The 21,873-nt window shown below is 27.8% G+C and overlaps 1 protein-coding gene and 1 pseudogene across 1 annotated transcript; one reads left to right on the plus strand and one right to left on the minus strand.

Annotated features, from left to right (window-relative positions):
- Positions 1 to 327: 327 nt before the first annotated feature.
- LOC114181649 (transcription factor MYB46-like) lies at positions 328 to 4,307 on the plus strand. Its single transcript, XM_028068156.2, has 2 exons — positions 328 to 818; positions 2,824 to 4,307. The coding sequence occupies exons 1-2, from the start codon at positions 481 to 483 to the stop codon at positions 3,569 to 3,571; spliced, it is 1,086 nt and encodes a 361-aa protein (XP_027923957.2). The 5' UTR covers positions 328 to 480; the 3' UTR covers positions 3,572 to 4,307.
- A 7,547-nt stretch (positions 4,308 to 11,854) lies between these two features.
- LOC146886724 (uncharacterized) lies at positions 11,855 to 16,459 on the minus strand (annotated as a pseudogene).
- Between the last annotated feature and the right edge of the window lie 5,414 nt (positions 16,460 to 21,873).

Below are 21,873 nucleotides of genomic sequence, written 5' to 3' on the forward strand. Positions count from 1 at the left end.
GTGAATTTGAAGTTTAAAAGCTTTAGTGATGAAAGAGAAAGAGAGTATATTATGTGAAGTGGAAGCAAAATAGTTTGTGTTCCATAGCATAAAAGAGTATGATTACCTTGTGAGTGAAGTAAAATGAAAAAAGACAAGAATTGAGTCAAAGACAAGAAGACCAACAATCTTAATTTTCTGTTGATCACACTCTCTTGGTTAAGGAGGTCCCCCTCCAATCCGTTTTCCACTCTACCTATCAACCAACAAACAAACACAATCTCATTTCTGATATTCATATTTTAAGCAAACCCCACAAAAACCATCATCATCATCATCATCATCATTATTCACCATTCCCACCCCATGAAGCCTTCTCTCTGTCCCTCACAACCATCATTCACCTATATAGCTTTCTCATAGATCTCCATCACAACCCACTTCATAAGGGCCTCACCTCAACCCTTTCACACATCGATCCCTCACAACCCTTTCTGCCAAATGAGGAAACCTGACATCATGGGAAAAGACATTAAACTCAACACCACCACCATTAACACCACCACCAACACCACCACCAACAACAACAACAACATTAATAAGAGCAAGCTAAGAAAAGGGTTGTGGTCGCCTGAGGAAGATGAGAAACTGATAAGGTACATGATCACTAAGGGACAAGGATGTTGGAGTGACATTGCGAGAAATGCTGGGCTTCAAAGGTGCGGCAAAAGTTGTCGTCTTCGTTGGATCAACTACCTCAGACCTGATCTCAAACGTGGTGCATTCTCACCCCAAGAGGAAGAACTCATCATTCACTTGCACTCCATTCTTGGAAACAGGTATGCATACTTTCTTACATCATTGCATTAATGCCAACTTTCTTAATTAATTACCTCAAAGCTCTTACCTTTTCGCATTCCATGATTTCGGGTGTAGATCGGTTGTATACTTGGAAAAAATTAAATGAGTTTTTTTTGTTTTTGTAAATTATAAAATTAAATTATACACAACTTAAAATATGAAAACAATGAGAGATTTTTTTATTGGTTTATACATTAAATAATTTTTATTTATGAAAAAAAACTTATTTCATTTGTGTTTAAGTTTTTACTTATATTGTTCTTACTGAAAAAAAAAATCCAATCAAACCTGGTTATTAGGTCGAAGCTTCCTTCCTATATAATTTCATATAATCAAAAAGACCTAATTAATTACCAAATAAGAGAATCTTTATTTTTATATACTTAAAGGAGTGCTTAACACATTTTTGGTGGCTTTTATAATTAAATGGCACCTACATTTACTAAATTTACAGAGTTTTTTTTTTTTTCATCTGTACAACTTTTAAACTTAAAATGACAACTTTTATGTGAGAAAAATTACTTACATAACCTACAACTCTTGGAGATTCTTAAGAATGGTAAAACAGTTAGAAGATTTCATTTAATTGGAGAAAACGTTTTTTAGTTTTTGAATTTCATGTCACATTATAAATATAGTCCATTAAAAATCGAAGCAATTCTATCATGGTTCTACCATTGCAGGTGCTTTAAACAGATTAAACTTTTTTTATTAAAATGGAGATTTAATGGATAAACAAAAAATGACTTTAATAAAGAAGTCAACAATTGTCCATCAAGATTAATTTAACTTGTAAACGGTATCTAATTAATTTATATATATATATATATATTCTTTGTTGATTAAAAAAAACCTTGTAAGATCTTTTGTATTAAGACATTGACTGAATATAGGTTTTTATATATAAGATGTGAACATGTATAACTACATATATAAAATGACGTAGACTATAAGCATTTCAGGAGTTTTGCCTTAACTATCATGGTTTAGCTTTCTGCTTAAGGATGACCTGACCCATAATACATTTGACTATTCACTAGAAATCTTTGAAAATCTTTTCTAAACCATCAATATTATTAAATATTAAACACATGTCAACAATACTTTTTCAACACAACTTTTATTTGCTATAATTATTGAAGCTCACGAGATGACGTATACTTCACTCTTTATTTAATAAATCTTATGACTCCTTCAACAATTAACAGTATTTAGGTACTTATATATTGATATAAGACACTGATATCACACCAGTATCTGTGTATCTATCAGACACGTCGATACAATATACTAACATAACATATTTGAGAGTTATAAAATTAGTTTCAAAGATTTAAAAATAATTAAAAATTAAGGTTAAATATATTTTTATCTTTCAAATTTCAGTGAATTTTAAAATTAGTCTCTCTTCGAAACTTTATACCAATTTAGTTCTTCATCTTTAAAAATGCATGAATTTAATCCTTTTTACTAAATTTTTGATAAGTTTATTTGACATTTTAAACGCATTTTATGATAATATTTGAGTTTATATTAAAGCGAAAATGTAAACGGTATAAACAAAATACTATCATGAAATACGCTTGAAATGTCAGATAAACTTAACAAAATTTGGTTGAAATGACTAAAGTCATGTATTAAATTGGTCAAAAATGTTTTCAAATTTCACTGAAACTTGAGGGACCAAAAACTTATTTAACCCTAAAAACTATGATTAAAAAAATTAACAAAACTATGTTGAAAACCGTGATTTTTGATTTTCTTTTAGAAAAATGATTTTTTGACTACTAAATTTTGACAACTTTCTCTTACAACCTTAGGTGTATTTTTCTAATTGGTTTCCATTTTTTTATTTTCTTTTTCTCAATATTCCAAAATCACTTAAGAAATGACATTTCATGTTGTAAAAAAAAATTTGTCAAAATTTAATAGTCACAATATCATTGTTCTTTGTTTTAACCATTTTGAAGTTGTGAATATCAGATGGTCTCAGATTGCTGCACGTCTTCCTGGTCGCACTGACAATGAAATCAAGAATTTCTGGAACTCCACACTGAAGAAAAGGTTGAAAATGAACAACAACAACAACAACACTTCATCACCAAACAACAGTGACACATCAGACCCTGGAGATGTCATGGGGGGGATAATGGCGATGAATGATCAGCATGACCTCATGACCATGTGCATGGACTCCTCCTCATCAACATCATCATCATCCATGCAATCCATGCAAGCCAATAACATGCCACTAACCGACCAATTTGACCCCTTTCCCTTGTTGTCCAACCGCTATGACATGACCACCGGCGCAGCCGGTTTCCTTCACAACATGGCTGCATGCTTAACACAAGTTGGTATGGTAGATCATGATGATGGGGTTGTTCATGGTGGTTATGGGGCATTGGAACCTAATAAAATGGGGTTAGAAAGCGACTTTTCCCTTCCTCCACTAGAGAGTAGAAGCATTGAGGAGAATTCTAGTACCCCAATTGATGAGAAAAGCCATAACAACAACCACTTCAAGAACAGTTGCTTCAGTAACACTGATAATCACCATCATCATCATCATCATCATCGTAATTTTCAAACCTCCAACAACGTAGTTGTAGAGGATTTATTTGGTTTTGGAAATCATGGGCAAGGGGAAAACTATAGAATGGGAGAATGGGACTTTGAGGGTTTGATGCAAGACATGTCCTATTTCCCTTCCCTTGATTTCCAAGTTTAAGAAACTCATTAGATCCACCTCACAACACATAAAACTCAGCTTAAGTAGCTTTCCAAACACACATTAAATCTTAATCCCTTTTTCGAGCTTCCTTATTTCTTCCTTCCAATTGTGTAAACAAGTCTCTATTAAGGATGCTGGTTAAAGAAAACCACCAAATAAATCTCTTTTTTTCTTTTAAAATTATGATCACTAGAAACTACTATAATAAAGTGAATCAATAGCATTTTTTAAAAAAAAAAAAAACTTTAACGAGTACCTTAAACATACTTGTTTGCACTCTCTTTCTACAAGCCCTTTTTCTTGTTTTTTCTTCATATTAACTCTCATTGTTTCTTCCTTCTTTTCTTGCTTTTATTAAAAAAAATTGTCAATTGTTCTAGCTAGATTTATTTAGTTGTACAACAAAAAAAATTGCAGTGTACACGTATATAGGGTGGGCCTGAGATCTATATACATATTTCTTGCTTTGTTTGTGCCCTAGCTGTTTCCCTGTTATGTGTTTCATGTCATTTTCAAGGAATAGCTTGGTTGGTGCAATAATGTAAAAGAGAAATGTGAATAGTGATACTTTAGAATGTCAAGAGAAAAATAAAGCTAAGTTGAAATTGTATGTAGTATTGTGTATAACACAAGGAATAATGTGGAGTTGAAAGTGGTTATTTAGTGCTAGATAATAATATAGATCTTTCATACCATATGTAAACACACCAATAAGTATCAACTTTGAAATCCATTCACCTCTCTCTCTCTATTCGATCTTTTTCTATGTGATTTGTTATTCTTGCACTTGCTAGACGAAGGATGTGAGTAAATCAAATACACTACAAAAATTCTTAGTAACAACAAAGATATTTAAAGACCTGTATTGAGACAAATTTAGGGTTTTGATAGTTAAAATTTTGGTAACTAATGTTAGTGATCAATTTAAAGATTAATTCACAATAAAAATTATTTAATTACAAATTTAGAGATTAATTATAATTTTTTAAAATTATTTTAATTATTAATAATTTTTAGTTTATAAATTGGTATCTAAATTAGTCAGTTATTAATTATTGTGGTTACTAAAATTAATTATTATTCAATAATTTTTTATAATATGATAAAAAAATGTTATACTTTTTTATATTAACGGGTTTTATTACTTGTTTCGTTCTGAATTTTTTTAAAATATTTAAAATATTAGTTACTTTTAGAAAGTTTTGTTTTTACGTTAAATGTCATCAGGAAATTTCTTTACCGCCAACAGTGAACTGTAAAGAATTTTTTTCACATTAGGTTAATATTTAATTCTATATTAGAAAATTGTTCTTAACATTTTGTTGTAAATATTGCCAGAATTGTAAATCAGTTGATTGGAAAGTGTACGGGATTTACAGATTTGAAAAATATATAATATTCGATATTTAATATTTTTAGAGAAATTTTAATTTTATTAAGAAAACTTTCATACACATTCGTAAAACATTTATGAAAATCTCGCATTTGAAATTTTATTGGTTATCACGTCAAGTTTTAACTTGAACTTAGTTAAATACTTCCTTTCTATCCTTTATTCCCAAAATTGATTTTATTCCTATGTATCCAAATAGTCCAAATAATAACAATTCATATACATTTTCAAAGTGTATTATTACCTTTCTTACTTATTCCAGGTAAACAAAACAAAACTGAAGGAAGTGGTTCTTTGTCTAAAGATGTTATGCCTACCCAATTATCACACATTTTCCATATCTTCTAAGCAATCGAGCAACTAAAGAATAAATGATTCATTGAGTATTCACACTTTCCACACATTACAAACACATTGTTACTCACACTTAATCCTCTAAGGATGAGGTTATCGCATATTACGAGTTCATGATTACTTTCATGCAAAGTGTAGAGCAGTTGGTAACGCTTTAATATTCTAAAGTTGTCCAAAAGGTCATCATGTATATTAACCATTCTTTTTTGTGATTTTGTTATAAGTTGATTTCATTGTATATATATCAATGTGATTATCCTTCCAAACTCATTCATCTTCCTTGCCCATATCTAAAACACAATAAGATAACTTGTGCAAAAAAATAGTAAGATGAGGTTTTTCCCATTCGAACCATTCCCTTTGCCATTGAAATTTCCACTCCCATACCTCACTATTCCACTTTCCTATCTCTCTCACTTTAGGCTTTATAAGAGAATTAGCTTACATCCTTGAAAATCTTTTTATGAGAGGACTCACCTAACCAATTATCATCCCATAACTAAATATTATTTCCCTTCCTCTAATCCAAGAGATATTATTATCAAACAAATTCTATTTTTGTCCTTTACCACAAGCTTTCCTAAGGCCCCTCAGCCACCAAGACTCATTTATTTTCGGTTATGTTATTTATTGTCCTCCAAGATGCAAACTTTGATTCCATAATTTCTTTCCATAAGCCACCTTTATCCATTCCCATTCTCCAGTTCCATTTTTCGAGTAAGGCCAACTTAAAAGCTTCTAGATCAATAACTCTTTAGTCACCCTCTTCTTTAGATTTCATTTGGCACTTTTAATGGCATTCGAAACATGGAAAAAAAGAATAGAGGTCATGTTGTAATGACTGATTTTATGAGCACAATTCAGCCAGAAAACGACAAAACTTTCCCCCTCCACTTAGTTAGTTTATGCCTGGTCTTTTGTACCATAGCTTTCCAAAGATCACTCTTTTTGTGATTAACCCTACAGGCATGCCTAAGTAGGTGAAAGGAACACCCATTTTTCTGTAGTTCAGTAATATTGAGAATCAGTTAATTGTATATTTATCTATTCCAGCTCCCCCACTTTGAATTTGTGAAAGTTAACCTTCAACTATGATGCCAATTCAAAAACTCGTAGGATACGCTTAATAGTCAATATATTTTGGATTTTTGCCTAACAAAAGAATAGTGTATCATCAGCGAATTGGAGCATGTTTACGTCTATTTCCTTTTTTACCCACCTTTATACCCTTTAACAAGTTTTTGTCCACCGCTTGCCTAACTAGTCCCGATAAACCTTCTGCCACTATCAAGAATAGAAATAGGGCCAAGAGATCTCCTTGTTTTAATCCTTTAGTTGGCTTAAATTCCTCCGTTGGGCTTTGGTGACCGTTTCACAACAACCATTTCCTAACAAGTGTATTGGTACATAATAATATCAACAAGTGTTGTATCCATATGAATTTAACAAGTATATTGGTAGTTTGATTTTTGGGTTTTATGTTTGTAATAGAGAGTGCAAGTAAAAATAGATAATAGTTATTAGATATATTGAGTGGAGTAGGGGTTATGAATTGATTTCATCTCATCTTGTTTACTTACTTTGTAAATCATTTAATGTCCTATGAATACTCTTTCTATGTAGATCTAGGTTCATCCTTGATACACTAGAACCTAAGGACTTCAAACCCAGTATTATTCCTTAACTCCTAGTAGAATGAATCCTTACTTTAATGTGAAAGACCCTCTCCTCCAACATCCCCTATGGCTACTAATTCAGCACTAGTACAGGCATGATGATTGATTGGACCTTAGTTTGAGATCACTCTTTCAACTCAATCCCAACCAGTGAAATAGGATGAGTCGTCAATTCATCCACACAAGTTGAGACAAATCTTCCAACTCAAATCAAACCCGTGAAATAAGATGAGTGATCAAGTCATCATTAAGCATAAATCAAACCACAAACAATTGAATGAAAGCAAACAAGAAGTAGAGGTGAATATAATCAGAATTGATTACATCAAACTTGGACACAAAGGAGTTCAGCTACTCATAGAACATTACAATGCAATTCCAGCAACATCTACACATAAGATTTACACTAAGAGCACCTCCTATGTGCCTCACATACCCTATTCTATCTGATTGCTACATTGTGGAGCCTCCACTCAATGCCTAGAATGAGGACCCAAGGTATTTATTTATAGGAATTTTTAGGTGGTGCTCAGTCCAACTTTCGGTGCTCAGCCACAGAGGTTACTTCACAAGTGGATTTCCTTCTCAGCTCAGGCCCTTATCCTTGTGCTTAGAACGTGACCTTTTCTTCTTGGAAGGGTTTTCCTGGCTACTCAGCCTCGTGGATTTGGGCTCCAAGTTTTCTTGCAAAGAGGGTTTCCTCACGAGGCTCGGCTCCATTGTTTGTGCTCAGCCAGACAATTCAAATATGTTGTTTTGGTTTTTCTACTTCCATGGCTCAGCTCTAGTGGCTCAGTTGCATACTTGCTATTTTCTTTTATCTTTACTGCAAAACAACAAAATATCATTATAATTCATAAAACTCTATTTCTCAATATTTCATTATGTATCTTAAGCTAAGAAGGTTTGCTTTGTACACAAATGGCATAATTTGATACATGATAATTGTTAAATTTCAAATGAAAAATTTACTTATTCTTGACACTTATCAGGCTTCCATTAACTAAGACCGAAATAGATGTAGATTCTAAACAACCTTTTATCCATTGTATCCATTTTGAACAAAATCATAATCTTTCCAACATACAGAACAAAAATTCCCAATTTATTGAATCATATGCCTTTTCAAAGTCTACTTTTACCACCACCCCACTTTGCTTTTTCTTTTTAATTTCATCAACCACTTCATTATCAACTACTACAGAATCTAGTAACCTTCTACCTTTAATAAAAGCATATTGTTTTTGGTTTATCACCTTATGTAACACTTTCTTAAGTCTATTTGATAGTATTTTAGATAATATCTTGATATAACACCCACTAGTGATATAAGTCTATATTCATTTAAATGTTGTGGATTATCCACCTTTGGTATTAGTGAGATAAATGACGCATTAGTTCCTTTTGGCCATTTTCCTAAGCATGAAAATCCTTAACTGCACTTCCCACATCCTCCTTGATAGTATACCAAGAATATTTTATGAAACTAAAATTGAAGCCATCAAGTCCTAGGCTTTTAGAGCTCTTATAGTTCCATGTTGCTTTCTATTTCCACTTCAGAAAAACTTTTGGTTAGCATGCAATTGTCTTGTTTAGTGATAGATTGAAATACTATATTTCCCAGCCGTATTCTCACCTCTGAACTTTTTAAAAGTCTAGTTTGAAAGAACTCTTTAACTTGTTTCTTTACTATTTGGGGATCCTCACACCACTCATTTTGAATGTTTATTCCTTTAATCATGTTTTGCATTGATCTCCATCTAGTTGTCAAATGGAAGAGCCTTGTGTTCATATCCCCTACACCTAACGATCTTGATCTGGACTTTTGATTTTGTATTGTTTCAATTATAGAATTTACTATTTCCAGATTTACAAATAGTTATTTTCTCTTTAACTTACTTTGATCATCCAGTCCATTCTTCTCATCTCTTATGTTTAACTCACTTATTTTATATATGATCTTTTTCTTATTCATATTGTACATCCCCAAAAACCTTTTTATTCCATTCTTTCAGAACCTATTTTAACCTTTTTAATTTCTCTTTAAGAATGTATATACAACTTCCATTCACCTTATACATTTCCCAAGACTTTTAATGATTTCCCTAAAACTTGTGCTTGACTACCACACATCTAAGGCTTTAAATGGTTTTAGGCCCCAATCAAGTAGTGAAGTTTTTACCACTATTGTGCAATGATCTGATATTGTTCTATCTAGAATATACTGCTTGCAATTATGCCAGATTTTCAGTCATTCTAGAGACACTAGCACTCTATGTTATTGCAATTATATCTCGACAATTCCCTTCTTATTGCTTCTCCAACCACTTTGTTCGTCCATCCCATTGGTTTTGGTAAAATTGTATTTTTTTGGTACTTTGGCCTATTTACATGGATCTTGGTATTGCTTATCCAAATATTATCTAATTTCTTTTCCAGGCCCATCGGATTAGACACTCCAACAAATCTCACAACACCAAATCTTTAAAAACCTCCTAAACCTTTCCCCACCTCTGAAAAATCCTCCACATCTCGTATTCACCATAATTAGGTCGAAAATGAGAGAAGAAGAAGGATGCTGGTGGCATTGTGCATTTTAGTTCCCTTTTTTCATTTCAACTACAATGACAAGGATTTTGAAATTATAAAGTATTTAGTTTCTATATTGTATGAAAGTCATGCAAAATATCATCTCCAACAAATAGTATGTGCAATGTTTTTATGTGACAAATAAAATTCTATAATAGATTATATTATAAACCTCCACGTATTGTTTGTTGGGAAGAATGTTTTACATGACTTTTATAAAGTATATGAATGAAATACTTTATAATTTAGTTTAAAGACGAAATAAATTTTGTTATAATAGTTTTTGTACGAAAAATATATTGAACTCATGTTTTTCTGTTATGACCTTGTTATAATCTTCCAATGCATGCTTCCAAGACCAATTATATGTTACAATGACACTTAATAAATTGGTTCAAGACTTTCTCTGAAAGGTTTGCAACAAAATTTATTATTAATTGACTAATGATGACTAATTTTATGACTTTTTGAAGAACGGGAAATGATGTGGACATTATCGATTAATATTAGAGCTCTTAACAATTATTAAGTTCATAAATGAAAGCCAAAGACCGAATACAAGATTAAGAGGGTCCATGGCAATAGTAAGAGCTAAATTGGCCCAAGAAACATAGCAAAAGATGGTGGTTAGTCTAATGGGGTTATAGTTAAATAATGAGACGCAACATGAGCATGCCTACGTCATGGAGGATTTACTAAGATATATTATTTGTTTGGAATGAGAACATAATGCCAAATTGTTAGACTCTGAACGAGAAACCTTACAACTTATTTATGTTTTTTTTTTTTCTATAAAAAGAGGCATAAATAATTTTGGGAATGAAGAGAATAAACATAACTTACATATATAAATTCTTTCTTATTTCAAATATTTGTCTTATCAAATAATATTTATTTAACCGAGATTAATATTCTCGGTACTTTTTTTATTCCTTATAATCTCTACATCCGAATTAATTCAATTAACTCTCCTTCATTAAATTAATTTTTAATTTTTGACATATTAAATTAATAGTGAATAATCAAATTAATTGTGATAAAAGATGTTTTAATAGTAATTGAATCAATTATCAAACAATGTTACCTCATGACTAATTTGATTGCTATAAATAGAGTTATTTCATTAATAATTAATTTAATTATTGTTATAAAATGGAAACTTCTTCTGTAATTTATTCCGATTCAACTAAAATAAAGTAATACAGATCTTCCTAATTTAAATACAATTTAAAAAGGTAAATTGTATTGTAAGTAATTTAATGTTTAAATATTTTTTGTTCTTTAAATTTAAGTCTTTATTTTGTCTTCTAAAATTGAAATATAGTTTTTGGTTCCAATAGATATCACAATCTACTTTTTTGTTTAGATCTTTTTCATGAGTGTTGTTAACGCAATGACGAAGGACATTATCGCATGCGTTACAATAAAAAAGTTACGAATTTGACATTTATAACTGTACAGAATAAAGTCTAGAATTTTTTTTGTGAAAAGGTATATCAATAATTAATTGATTTTTTACGTTATATCATCACCTTATTATTAGACATTTGTATGGGTATAAACTTAGTAAATCCGTTTCAAGCATTCAGTTATATTATATGAATGAACTTAACTGGCTCATTTTAATAAATTATAATTTTTTTAATTAAATTCAACTTAGGCGGAATGACTCCTTTAAACATATTTTATTTTTTTAACTTATTTTATATATTTATTATTTTAAGAATAATAAATAAAAATTCGGTGTGAATTTATATAATTGGTAAATATATAAGTTAAAATTAAAATCATTTAAAATTATTAAATAACATTCTAATATTTAAAAAATCAATTTATTAACCTTCATAAAAAGTAATAAATAATTATAATAAAAAATAATATTTAAAAAATGTTATATTATTTGTGAAATCAATTTTGGCTTTTGTAAGATCTTAGAAAGGTGTCTTAAAAGTGATAATAGTTTAAAATTAGCGAGACTCGATTATTTTAATATCAAAAGGTTTTAAGCATATATAAAATTATTATAAATGAGTTTCATTATTTTAAAAAATAGATTATCTTTTTAGAAATAACTTTTCTAGAGTTCTTTGACTTCTTTCTAGGAGTTTTGTCTCTCTCATCGTCTCTCTCAGTGGCAGATCTTGACCAACATTGTTGGGGGAGCCCAAATAATACATCCAAAATTTATACATTTCATTATTGTCACTAACACAATAAAAATGAATACATAACTCAGTATAACGATAACTAAAAAAAAATCACAAATATCTAAAAGATTGCCCTTTGTTCCTTCAGATCCCTGAACTCATCAATAATTGAATAAGAACTAAAATTTTCAGCTATTTCTTTTTCAATGTAAATAATCATATTGTCGGCAAGAAATTCATCTTCCATTTTATTCCGCAATCTTGTTTTGATAATCTTCATTGCAGAAAATGATCTTTCTGTTGTAATTGTAGAGACAAGAAGAGTTAAAATAAGACGAATTAAACGATCAATCAAGTAGAATGTCCTTGACTTTCCTGTTCTTGCCAAAGATTGACATAATTCAAGCATGGTTGATAAATTCTTCAAATCTGGATGGTTAGGAGCATCAATAATAAAATGTTGAAGTTGAAATTTTAAACTAATCTTCTCTTGCTCACTAAAATCTAAAGGATAATATTTGTTCACAAGAGTGCATATATCCTCAATGTTAAAAGCTTTATAAGCATCCTTAGGAACTAAAGCATTGCTTAGAGTTAAAAGTTCCATTATTTGCTCACTAAACCTGTCATTTAATTCTTGCAACTGCTTGTCCACTGTAACAAGAAATATATTCACCCTAAAATGATGTTCCATAGTGACATGATCTTTTTTATGTCAAGAACGACCATGACGTGCAACACAAGTAGAATTAAAATCAGGAATATCAATGTCATGTTGTTCACAAAAGAATACCACACCTTTTAATAGATTTTTCCAACCATCCTCCCTCAACTTTTGAATCAAAATTTTAGTAGAACAAACCAATTGCATAGCATTCAATATATCTTGAGATTGTTTCTGCAAAGCTTGGCAAATACCGTCACTAATTCCCATAATCTCTTTCATCATGTGTAAAATTAATGTGAACTCAAATGAAGACAACATATTCAATGCAGCATCAACATCACCCCTTTGAGAATAAGTTTATCCATCAACAATAATTTTTTGAAGAACCAGACAAGATGCATTATATAGCTTCATCATACTACAAATGGAATAAAAATGCGAGCTCCAACGAGTATCACCAACTCGTTTTAAAGTGCCAATTTGATTTTTTCCTTTACCAGTTTCAAGTTCACCCATTTCTAACAATTGAGTTATTCCATCTAATTCAATAGCTTGTAACTCATCATGAAGTTTACTAGAGGAACACACAACATTTACAATAAAAGCCAAATTTGAAAAAAAATGATGAACTGGAATGACCTCTCTTGAAGCATCCACCAAAGCAAGTTGTAGTCTATGAGCAAAACAATGCACATAATAATCATAAGGATTATCATTGAGAAATAATGCTTGCAACCCATTCCATTCTCCCCTCATATTACTAGCACCATCATTGCCTAGAGAGAACGATACTCAATTCTTTTTTTAGAGTGGCGGCTGTTGTATCCTTAACATGCACAATATCAAAAAATTGTTCTTTTATATTACCATCCTTATCTACGAATCTCAAAACAATAGCCATTTGTTTTTTTTTTAGATTCATCACGTGCTTCATCAACAATTATGCAAAATTTAGAATCTCCAATTTCTTCTCGAATGTGACTTCTTACTTTTCTAGAGAAAATGTGCAAGATTTCTTTCTGAATATGATGAGAAGTATACTTAGCATTATACGGAGCATTTTCTAACACAACTTGTGCCACTTTATCATTATATGATGCTAGAAGTTTAATCATTTCAAGAAAGTTACCTCTATTACTTGACTTTGGTGTTTCCTCGTGGCCTCTAAATGCACAAGCTTGAAATGCTAGTCAACGAATTGTGTCAATAGAGGTTTTGAGCCGTAAATGATTCTTGCAGACTTGTTCTGAACTTTGAATATTTATAATGTTATTAATGTGCATAGATTGATTCAACAAGTCTTCACAAGCTTTCATTGCATTGTTATGCGGTGAGCAAGGATTATCTCCAATGTGGTTGAGAAATGCACATATTTTTCCTGCATTAACCTTTCTCCATGATCTAAAACCTTGTTTAGTAAACACATATAATCCAAAATGACCATCTGGCTTTAAACTAAATAGATAACATGCCAAACAATAAGCTCTATCATTAGCTGGGGAATACTCTAGCCAAGAAGGAAACATTTTAAACTAACTAGATTGAAATATCCTTGGATGTTTTTTCCTTATAATAAGGATAGTTTTCAAGTTGCATTTGATATGGACCCCATTTTAAATAAGTTCTTCGAATCTCATCTCTTTGACTCATTGGATATTCCCATATTTGAAGACGTTTTCCTGGATCACGTTCCAAGGAATTAATATGAAACTCCTCACCTATAATTTTTTGAACCTTAAAAGGGGGCTTCTCTGATTGAACAATTAGAACATTAGTATCATGCTTCAGAATATCTGGAAGAGTTGAATTTGTCCTGTTTCCATCTTCACGGGTAGCTTCCCTTTTATCACTTTTAAAAAATGAATCTATTCTTTTATTCTTCATCAATATACCTATTTAAAAAAATAATACTAAAAAATGATTTATCATAATCTAATAAAAATTGAGAGACATAAATACCAAAAGAAAATTCGATGATAATCAAACCACACTTAAAATTCAATTATAAAACACACACAGTACAATCATTTTTTTCTTCTATGTTGATAAAATAAAAAATTATATAAAAGAGGCTCATTAAATAAATTATTAAACTAATATTTCACTATCAAGTGAGACAAAAGAGAATTACCTTCTTCTTTATTTCTTCGAGGATGGAAGAGAACAGTTGAGAGATGAAAGCAAAAATAATTGATCTTTTTCTCTTCAGAAACAAAAGAAAATAGGTAAGAATGGAAGATGAGAACAATTTGTAAGAAATTCAAGGCATCGACATATAAAAGAGGCTCATTAAATAAATTATTGAATTAATATTTTACTATCAAGTGAGACGAAAGAATTACCTTCTTTTTTTCTTCCTCGAGGATGGAAGAGAATAAAGGAGAAATAAGAGAAAAAATAATAGATCTTTTTCTTTTCAGAAACAAAAGAAAACATATGAGAATGAAATATGAGAACAATTTATGAAAAACACAATCTATAATGAAAACAAATAATAAAAAATATCTTGATAAATCTTTTTAATCTTTATTCTTTATTATATTTGATTTTATATTTTATTATTTATTAGTATTAATTATTATGTTTATAAAAGAAATAAAATATTTGATTTAATACTTATAACAAAATAAAATCAAAATACATAATATCTATAATAAAATAAAAATAAAAATATCTATCGTAAAAAAAAATTCAAAATTTTTGGGGTGGCCAAGGCCCTCCTGCACCCATAATACTCCGCCGCTGGTCTCTCTTGAGTTTCCACTCTCTTTTCGGTCTTTTTCTGTTTTTTGTTGCATGTGAGCTCTCTTCCGCTTGAATGAGACGTTTTATTCTTCAGTATAAGTCTCTGTTGATCAATGATCATAACGGTATGTCATGATCGTTCTTGTGATGTTTCTATTTGTAGATAGAGTATCCTGTGGAGTTAGAGGTGTTTGGCATTCATAAAATTGTTTAAGCAGGATATAGGTAAGGGAAACTAATAGCATTATTTTAAAGCTACAAGCATGTTGAAATTGTAATTGTATGTTTGTAGTGTGACTTGTGATTGGTTGTTTTACTTGAACTGTTGAATGATTTGTGATATGTGAAAGCTATGAAATCTAAGTATTTAAATTTTGTTCAAATAAAATTGTTGATGTTTAGTATTTCAATTGAGGTTAATTGGTATTGATGTTTGTATTATACTGATTTTGATATGTGATTGCATCTGAGAAGGGTCTTAGGTTGTCTAGACAGGCTTGAGTATGCATAATTATGCAGAAATTAGATTTTGTAGAATTATGCAGACTCATTAAGCGAGCATTACTCGCTAGGTGAATGGGCTAATCTATAGAATTGTGCAGAATGCTGATCTGCAGAATTATGAAGATTCGCAAACTCGTTGAGCAAGTTTTCAAGTCAAGAGCTCCCTGACTTGGGAAGTCACTAGGTGAGGCGTCTCGCTAGGCGAGTTTCAAAGTTAAAGACTTCTTCATTTGGAAGTCGTTGGGCGAGTGATTCTTGTTGGGCGAGCAATGATACATTCGTTGGGTGAGCAGTTGGTCATTGGTCGAAAAGGCACTTTTCACCTTGTGAGAAGATGTGTTCGTTGAGCAAATTGATCAAAACCATAGTAATTGTTGATTGGTTTGTTTTAGAAGCTTTATATCTTTTATGAATGATTGATTTAGAAAAGATAAATATATGAAATGTAATATGAGATTGTGTATATGAGGTTGAGTTGAGAATGGTTGATGTTGATCCAATGAGGATTAGTACTTGGTTTTGTTAGTGTATGCATTGACATAAGGTAGGCAGTAAGGAGGTATCCTAATACTCTAATAAACATTAATACTAAAATAGAGTAGAATGTGTTATGTGGTGAGCGTGGCAGGAAGTCCTAGTCTATGGGTTTTACCTTGGCCAAAGATGTTAACGGACTTACCTTGAGAGTAGTAAGTTGATAGCCCTTTTGTTATGGCCTCTGTAGGGCGTAAATACTACTTCAAGTGCATGTCTCCAGTGATCTCCTATGTCAAATGCATGTATCTGGATGTTGAGTCTTGTTTGGGTCATTGTATATGGTATACTTATATTTATGAATGATTTGTATGATTAATCAAGTATGTGATATAAATTTTATTTCTATTATATGAAAATTCTTTTGCACATTAGTTTACCTTTCTTTTGTGTTTTTGTCTTGTGTTGTTTGTCTTGTTTTTGGGATGATCACATATTCGATGGGAGCAATGTGGTTTGCAGTTTCAAAGGCGCTTATAGTGGATGAGGAACCGTTTATTAGGTTGGGGGAGTTTGCCATGGAGTTGTTGTAAGTTAATAGTTTGTGTATAAATTTCTTTTTTATTTTTAGTTGGTTTGTATAAAGGCAGTGGCAGAGCTTTATTCTTTATATTATGTGTATATATTAATTATTTTGATTTTTTTTTTAATTTTCAAATTATATGTAATATATAGTAAATTTTGATAGAAGTTTAATTTAGTATTTTTTCATTTATTTTAAGTATAACATTTAATGTTAATAAATAATAAAACACAAAATTAAATGTAAAAAAGGATAAAAATATTTATTAAGATATTTTTTGATTGTATTTTTAAGTTTTTCACAACTTATTATGATCTCACATTCTCACATCTTTTGTTTTTGTTTTGAAAAAAAAAAGTTAAATACAAATTTATTATTTTTGCTTTCATTTCTCATTTTTTTTTTCATTTATGAAGGAAAAAAAAGTAAATTTTTTATATCACTTGATAATGAAATATTTGTTTAATAGTTAACATTATTTTTTACTATGAGTCTTATATTCATTTTTTTTATGATTATGAGAGAAAAAAATGATTGTTCTATATGTTTTTTCATAACTATCTTTTATTTGGAACTTGATTGTCATTGATTTTTTTTCTTTTAATGACTCTTAATTTTTTATTTTTTAATTAAATTATGATAAATTATTTTTTAATCTTAAACTTAAAAAAAGAAATAGATATATTGATGAAGAATAAAAGAATGAATTTATTTTTTAAAATTTATAAAAAGAAAGTTATATGTGGCGATGAAAACAATTCAAATTCAATATCTTATCTTAAGGTATCCTGAATTATGATACAAATGATCATATTGTTTAATTAGAGGAACATGTTTTATATTAATTATTTGGAACATGTTAATATTTACATTGAAAAATAATAGTTGAAAATTTTAGTTTTAATTCAATTATTGATGAGTTCAAAAATCTGAAAGAATGGAGGACAATCCTTTGTATATGTGTGATTTCTTTTGTAGGTACAATCATACTAAATTATTTATTCATTTTTATTTTTATTGTATTAGTGACAATAATTAAATATATAAATTTTGAATTTTGAATATATTATTTTGACTCTCCAAAATTATTAATCAAGATCCGCCACTGTATAAAGGTAATATCTTTATAGTCATATTTTTTTATAAGACTATTAATATACACTATCATTTGTTTTTTGAGTAAAATATCCTATTTTATTAGTTATTTTAAACTATTAAAATTGAGATGTTACATTGACTCATATTTAACAAAGAAATTGTATTTTTTTTTTTGCCCAATCAAACTAAAACTTATGAGATATGGAATTAACACAAAAATTTGTATCCATTTTGATACCTATATAATGAAATACTCTAACACCGAAAAATATAATACTTTCCCGTTTTAAATTTGTAGTTACTTTAATTTAGTACACAATCATGAAGAAAACATTATCCACTACTAGTGAAAACATATAGTCAATTTCAAGTATTGTCACGTATGTGAATTCCTATTTTAAATTTTTTAAAAGATAATACAACTTATAATTAAATATTACAATTAAAAAAGATTAATTTTTTTTTAAATTGTCTTCTCCTTTTTTTAGTTTAAGAGATATTAAAAATAAATATTAAATAAAAGGATTGCAAAAAACAATTATGCGAAGGAAGTTAATATATTTAATATTAATTTTGAAAAATACTGTTATTACACTCAGAAAATAATAAAATTTTTATTATATTAAAGTGATGCAGTTTTGAGAAAATATACCTAAAATTGTTAGATCTGTTTTAGAAAATATATCTGGTATTATTTTTAACTAGAAAAGTTATTTAGATAATTTTGAGTAGAAATTGTGTTGTTACGTATTATATTAAGTAAGCAATTATTTTTATTTATTAAAGAACATACTTATTTTATTAAAAAATAATAATAATAATTGTTACAAAAATTATATTGTATAAATAATTTTAAAATATTAAAGAACGGATCTTCTTCGAGGTCGAAAGATGCCGTGATCTTCCCAAATTTTAAAATTTATATTTCTTTTTTAGTTTTGTGTCACATTTGTTTTCCAATTAAATAAATGATTTTTTTCAATCAAAATAATTATTTTATTAATTTTATCTTTTAACTAATTGTTTCTTTAAATTTAATTCTTTTTTTTATTTGACATTTTTCTAAATTTAACACCTTTTAATTATAAAATTATTTAGAAAATAAATAGAAATTATAAACATTAAAATTACAAAAAATATTTTATAAGGGTTAAATATATTTTTTGATACCTTAACTTTCAACTTTGATTGAAAATTAAAATTAGTCCATTTTCAATTCAAGTTAACAAGATTTGACATTTGAAACTTCAAATAAAATTAACAAAATTTAATTAAAAAGATTAGATTAATTGTATTTAAAAATTGAAAAATAAATTAGATCAAAGTTATAAAGAGGGACTAATTTCAATTTTTATTCAAAATTAAAGAATAAAAAATATGTTTAACCTATATTATAATTATAATAATAATAATTACAATTTTATTATTTTTTATTTTTGCAAAAGAATGTGAAGGCAAGCGTGTACATAATGCATGTATGTTCACTAATATTTATAATGAAAATTTATTAAAATTAAATCACATACATTTTTTACTTTTTTTTAAAAAAACCACGTAATTTAATGTTAAAAAATTAGTAAAACATAAAATTAAATATATCAAAAAATTAAAAACTCATGAAGAATTCTTTTATCCATTGTACATTTTGATTATTATCTTTCACTCTCTTTCATATTCTCTTTCATGTAAAAAAAATTAAACATAAATCGTTAGTTTTATTCCCATTTTCCACATGTTTTGTTCATTTTAAAAAAATAAAAATATAACTTTTTTGTCTAGTAATCTTTCATGAACATAAAAGAAAAAATTAACTATTATGTATTATTTTCATATCATGATTGTGTCTTTATTAGTAATAATTATTTTCATATTTAATATTTAATTATTCTTTTATTAGTAATTATTAGTAATAATTATGGTCTTGATTTTTTTAATAGGTTCTTATTTAAAAATAATAAATTGGAGATTACATAAAACAATAAAAATTGTATTTGAGTTATTTATACTATTTGACACATTTTTGCTTTAATGTTAGGTCAAATACCATTATAAAATATGTTTGAAATGTCAAATAAACTTAACAAAATTTGATTAAAAGGACTAAATGCACATATTTCGATAGATTGAAGGACTAAATAAGTCCAAAGTTTCGAAATAGACTAATTTCAAAATTCACTGAAAGTTTAGAGACCAAAAACATATTTAACCCTACAATTATTTATCTTTATTTTATTAATAACAATAATATATATATATATATATATATATATATATATATATATATATATATATAGCATATTATTTTGATTTGTTGAAAATTATTAGTCAAGATTTACCAATAGTTTAGATATTTATAAATGATTTTTTTATGTAATGTAATAGTTTTTGTAGTATTTAAAATATAAAAAGTATACCTGAAAAACCATTGTTGTCTTACATTTTCAAACTAATTATAATTTTAATATATAACTAAATTGCTAAAACGGCTATACTTTGGAACAAAGAGAAAAACAAAATTTGTAAAAGATAACTTCATAAGTGAAATTTACGAAATGGTAAAAAAGAAACAGTAAATTTGTTTATTTATTTCTTTATAATAGTCTATTATTTAAAACGAGTTACTTGTTATACTTCTTTAGTTTCATTTGATGGTTCTCATTATATTTAAGGGTTTGGAAGGAAGGTATGTGTTCAGTAATTATGCAGAATTGGATAATACAAAAGTAATGATAGTACCTTATGTGTATAAGAATATTATACAAAATTGTTCTACCTTTATGTTCTACATTATTAAGCAGATAACTCTATAGAATATATCATAAATAGTTCATGTTTCTTAAAAGTATATATATATATATATATATATATATATATATATATATATATATATATATATATATATTTATTTATTTTTGTTTTTCTCTTTCGTCGACTTTTGAAGAAAATTAGTTGGATCCTACATATTTTAGTATTTTTATTATATTATACTTTTCTTTATTGAGAAAATAAATTAAAAGTTTTTACACTTTTATAATATTAAAATAATATAACTTCGATAAAATATCTATATTTTTATAAGAATGATTAAAAAATATGTGATGGTTTTAACTGGTGAAGTTGTGTATTATTGTATTTCATTAAATAGGCAAATTATTTTTATTCATCAAAAATAAAATTCTGTAATTAAAAGGGCTGTATTTCCTTTATATAATAATACATATAACTATTTTTATTTCATTTCATATTAATTAAGTTAAGGTTATAATTAAAAAATGTTATCTTAAAATTTTAAAAATAACAAATAGAAGTGATCAATCTTCTTCTAAAGAAATTAAACATTAAATAATAAATATAATAAATATATAATAATAAAATTATTAAATATTAAAACATTTAAATTATTAAACATATAAAAGTAATAACATTAATAAAAGAAAATTGATCCTATTTAAAAAATTGAGGCTTTGAATAAAAAATATAAATATTTTATATGGACTTAATTTAATACCAAAAGAATTATATTTGACGCCAAAATTAACATGAAACGCTAACATTCATACATACCGAAAAAAAAACTTTAAAAAGAAAAAAAATATATTAGTCACTTGTACAAATATAATGAAATGATTTAATTAAATCTTTTTAACAAAATTAAAACTTAATTAAAAAAATTAAAAAGAAGTATTAGTCCTGCAAACACAATAAAAATGACCTCATTGAATTCTTTAACAAAAGTTAGAAATTAATAGAAAAAAATAGGATTAAATATATTTTGATTATTAACTTTTAGTGAAAATTGAAATTAGTTCATCTTCTAAATTTTGATCTAATTTAGTTCACTAAGTGTTATGTATGATAAATTTAATCATTTTAATCAATTTTTGTTAATTTTATTTGAAATTTCAAACGAATTTCATAATATTATTTAACTTAAAATTAAAGCAAAAATGTGTTAAATAATGAAACAATTCAAATATTATCATAAAATGAGTTTAAAACGTAAAAAAAAAAATAACTTATTGTAATTTGGTTAAAAAAATTAAATTCATATATTTTAAAATAAAGAAAC

Source organism: Vigna unguiculata, chromosome 4 (assembly GCF_037176805.1).
Source record: "Vigna unguiculata cultivar grain cowpea cultivar isolate G323 ecotype 2 chromosome 4, ASM3717680v1, whole genome shotgun sequence".
In the NCBI taxonomy this organism is placed as follows: Eukaryota; Viridiplantae; Streptophyta; class Magnoliopsida; order Fabales; family Fabaceae; genus Vigna; species Vigna unguiculata.

Excerpts from the sequence above, each read along its gene's own strand:
- LOC114181649 (XM_028068156.2), top strand. The coding sequence starts at position 481 with ATGAGGAAACCTGACATCATGGGAAAAGACATTAAACTCAACACCACC. Across the intron at positions 819-2,823 it reads CACTCCATTCTTGGAAACAG|ATGGTCTCAGATTGCTGCAC; the intron begins GTATGCATACTT and ends TGTGAATATCAG.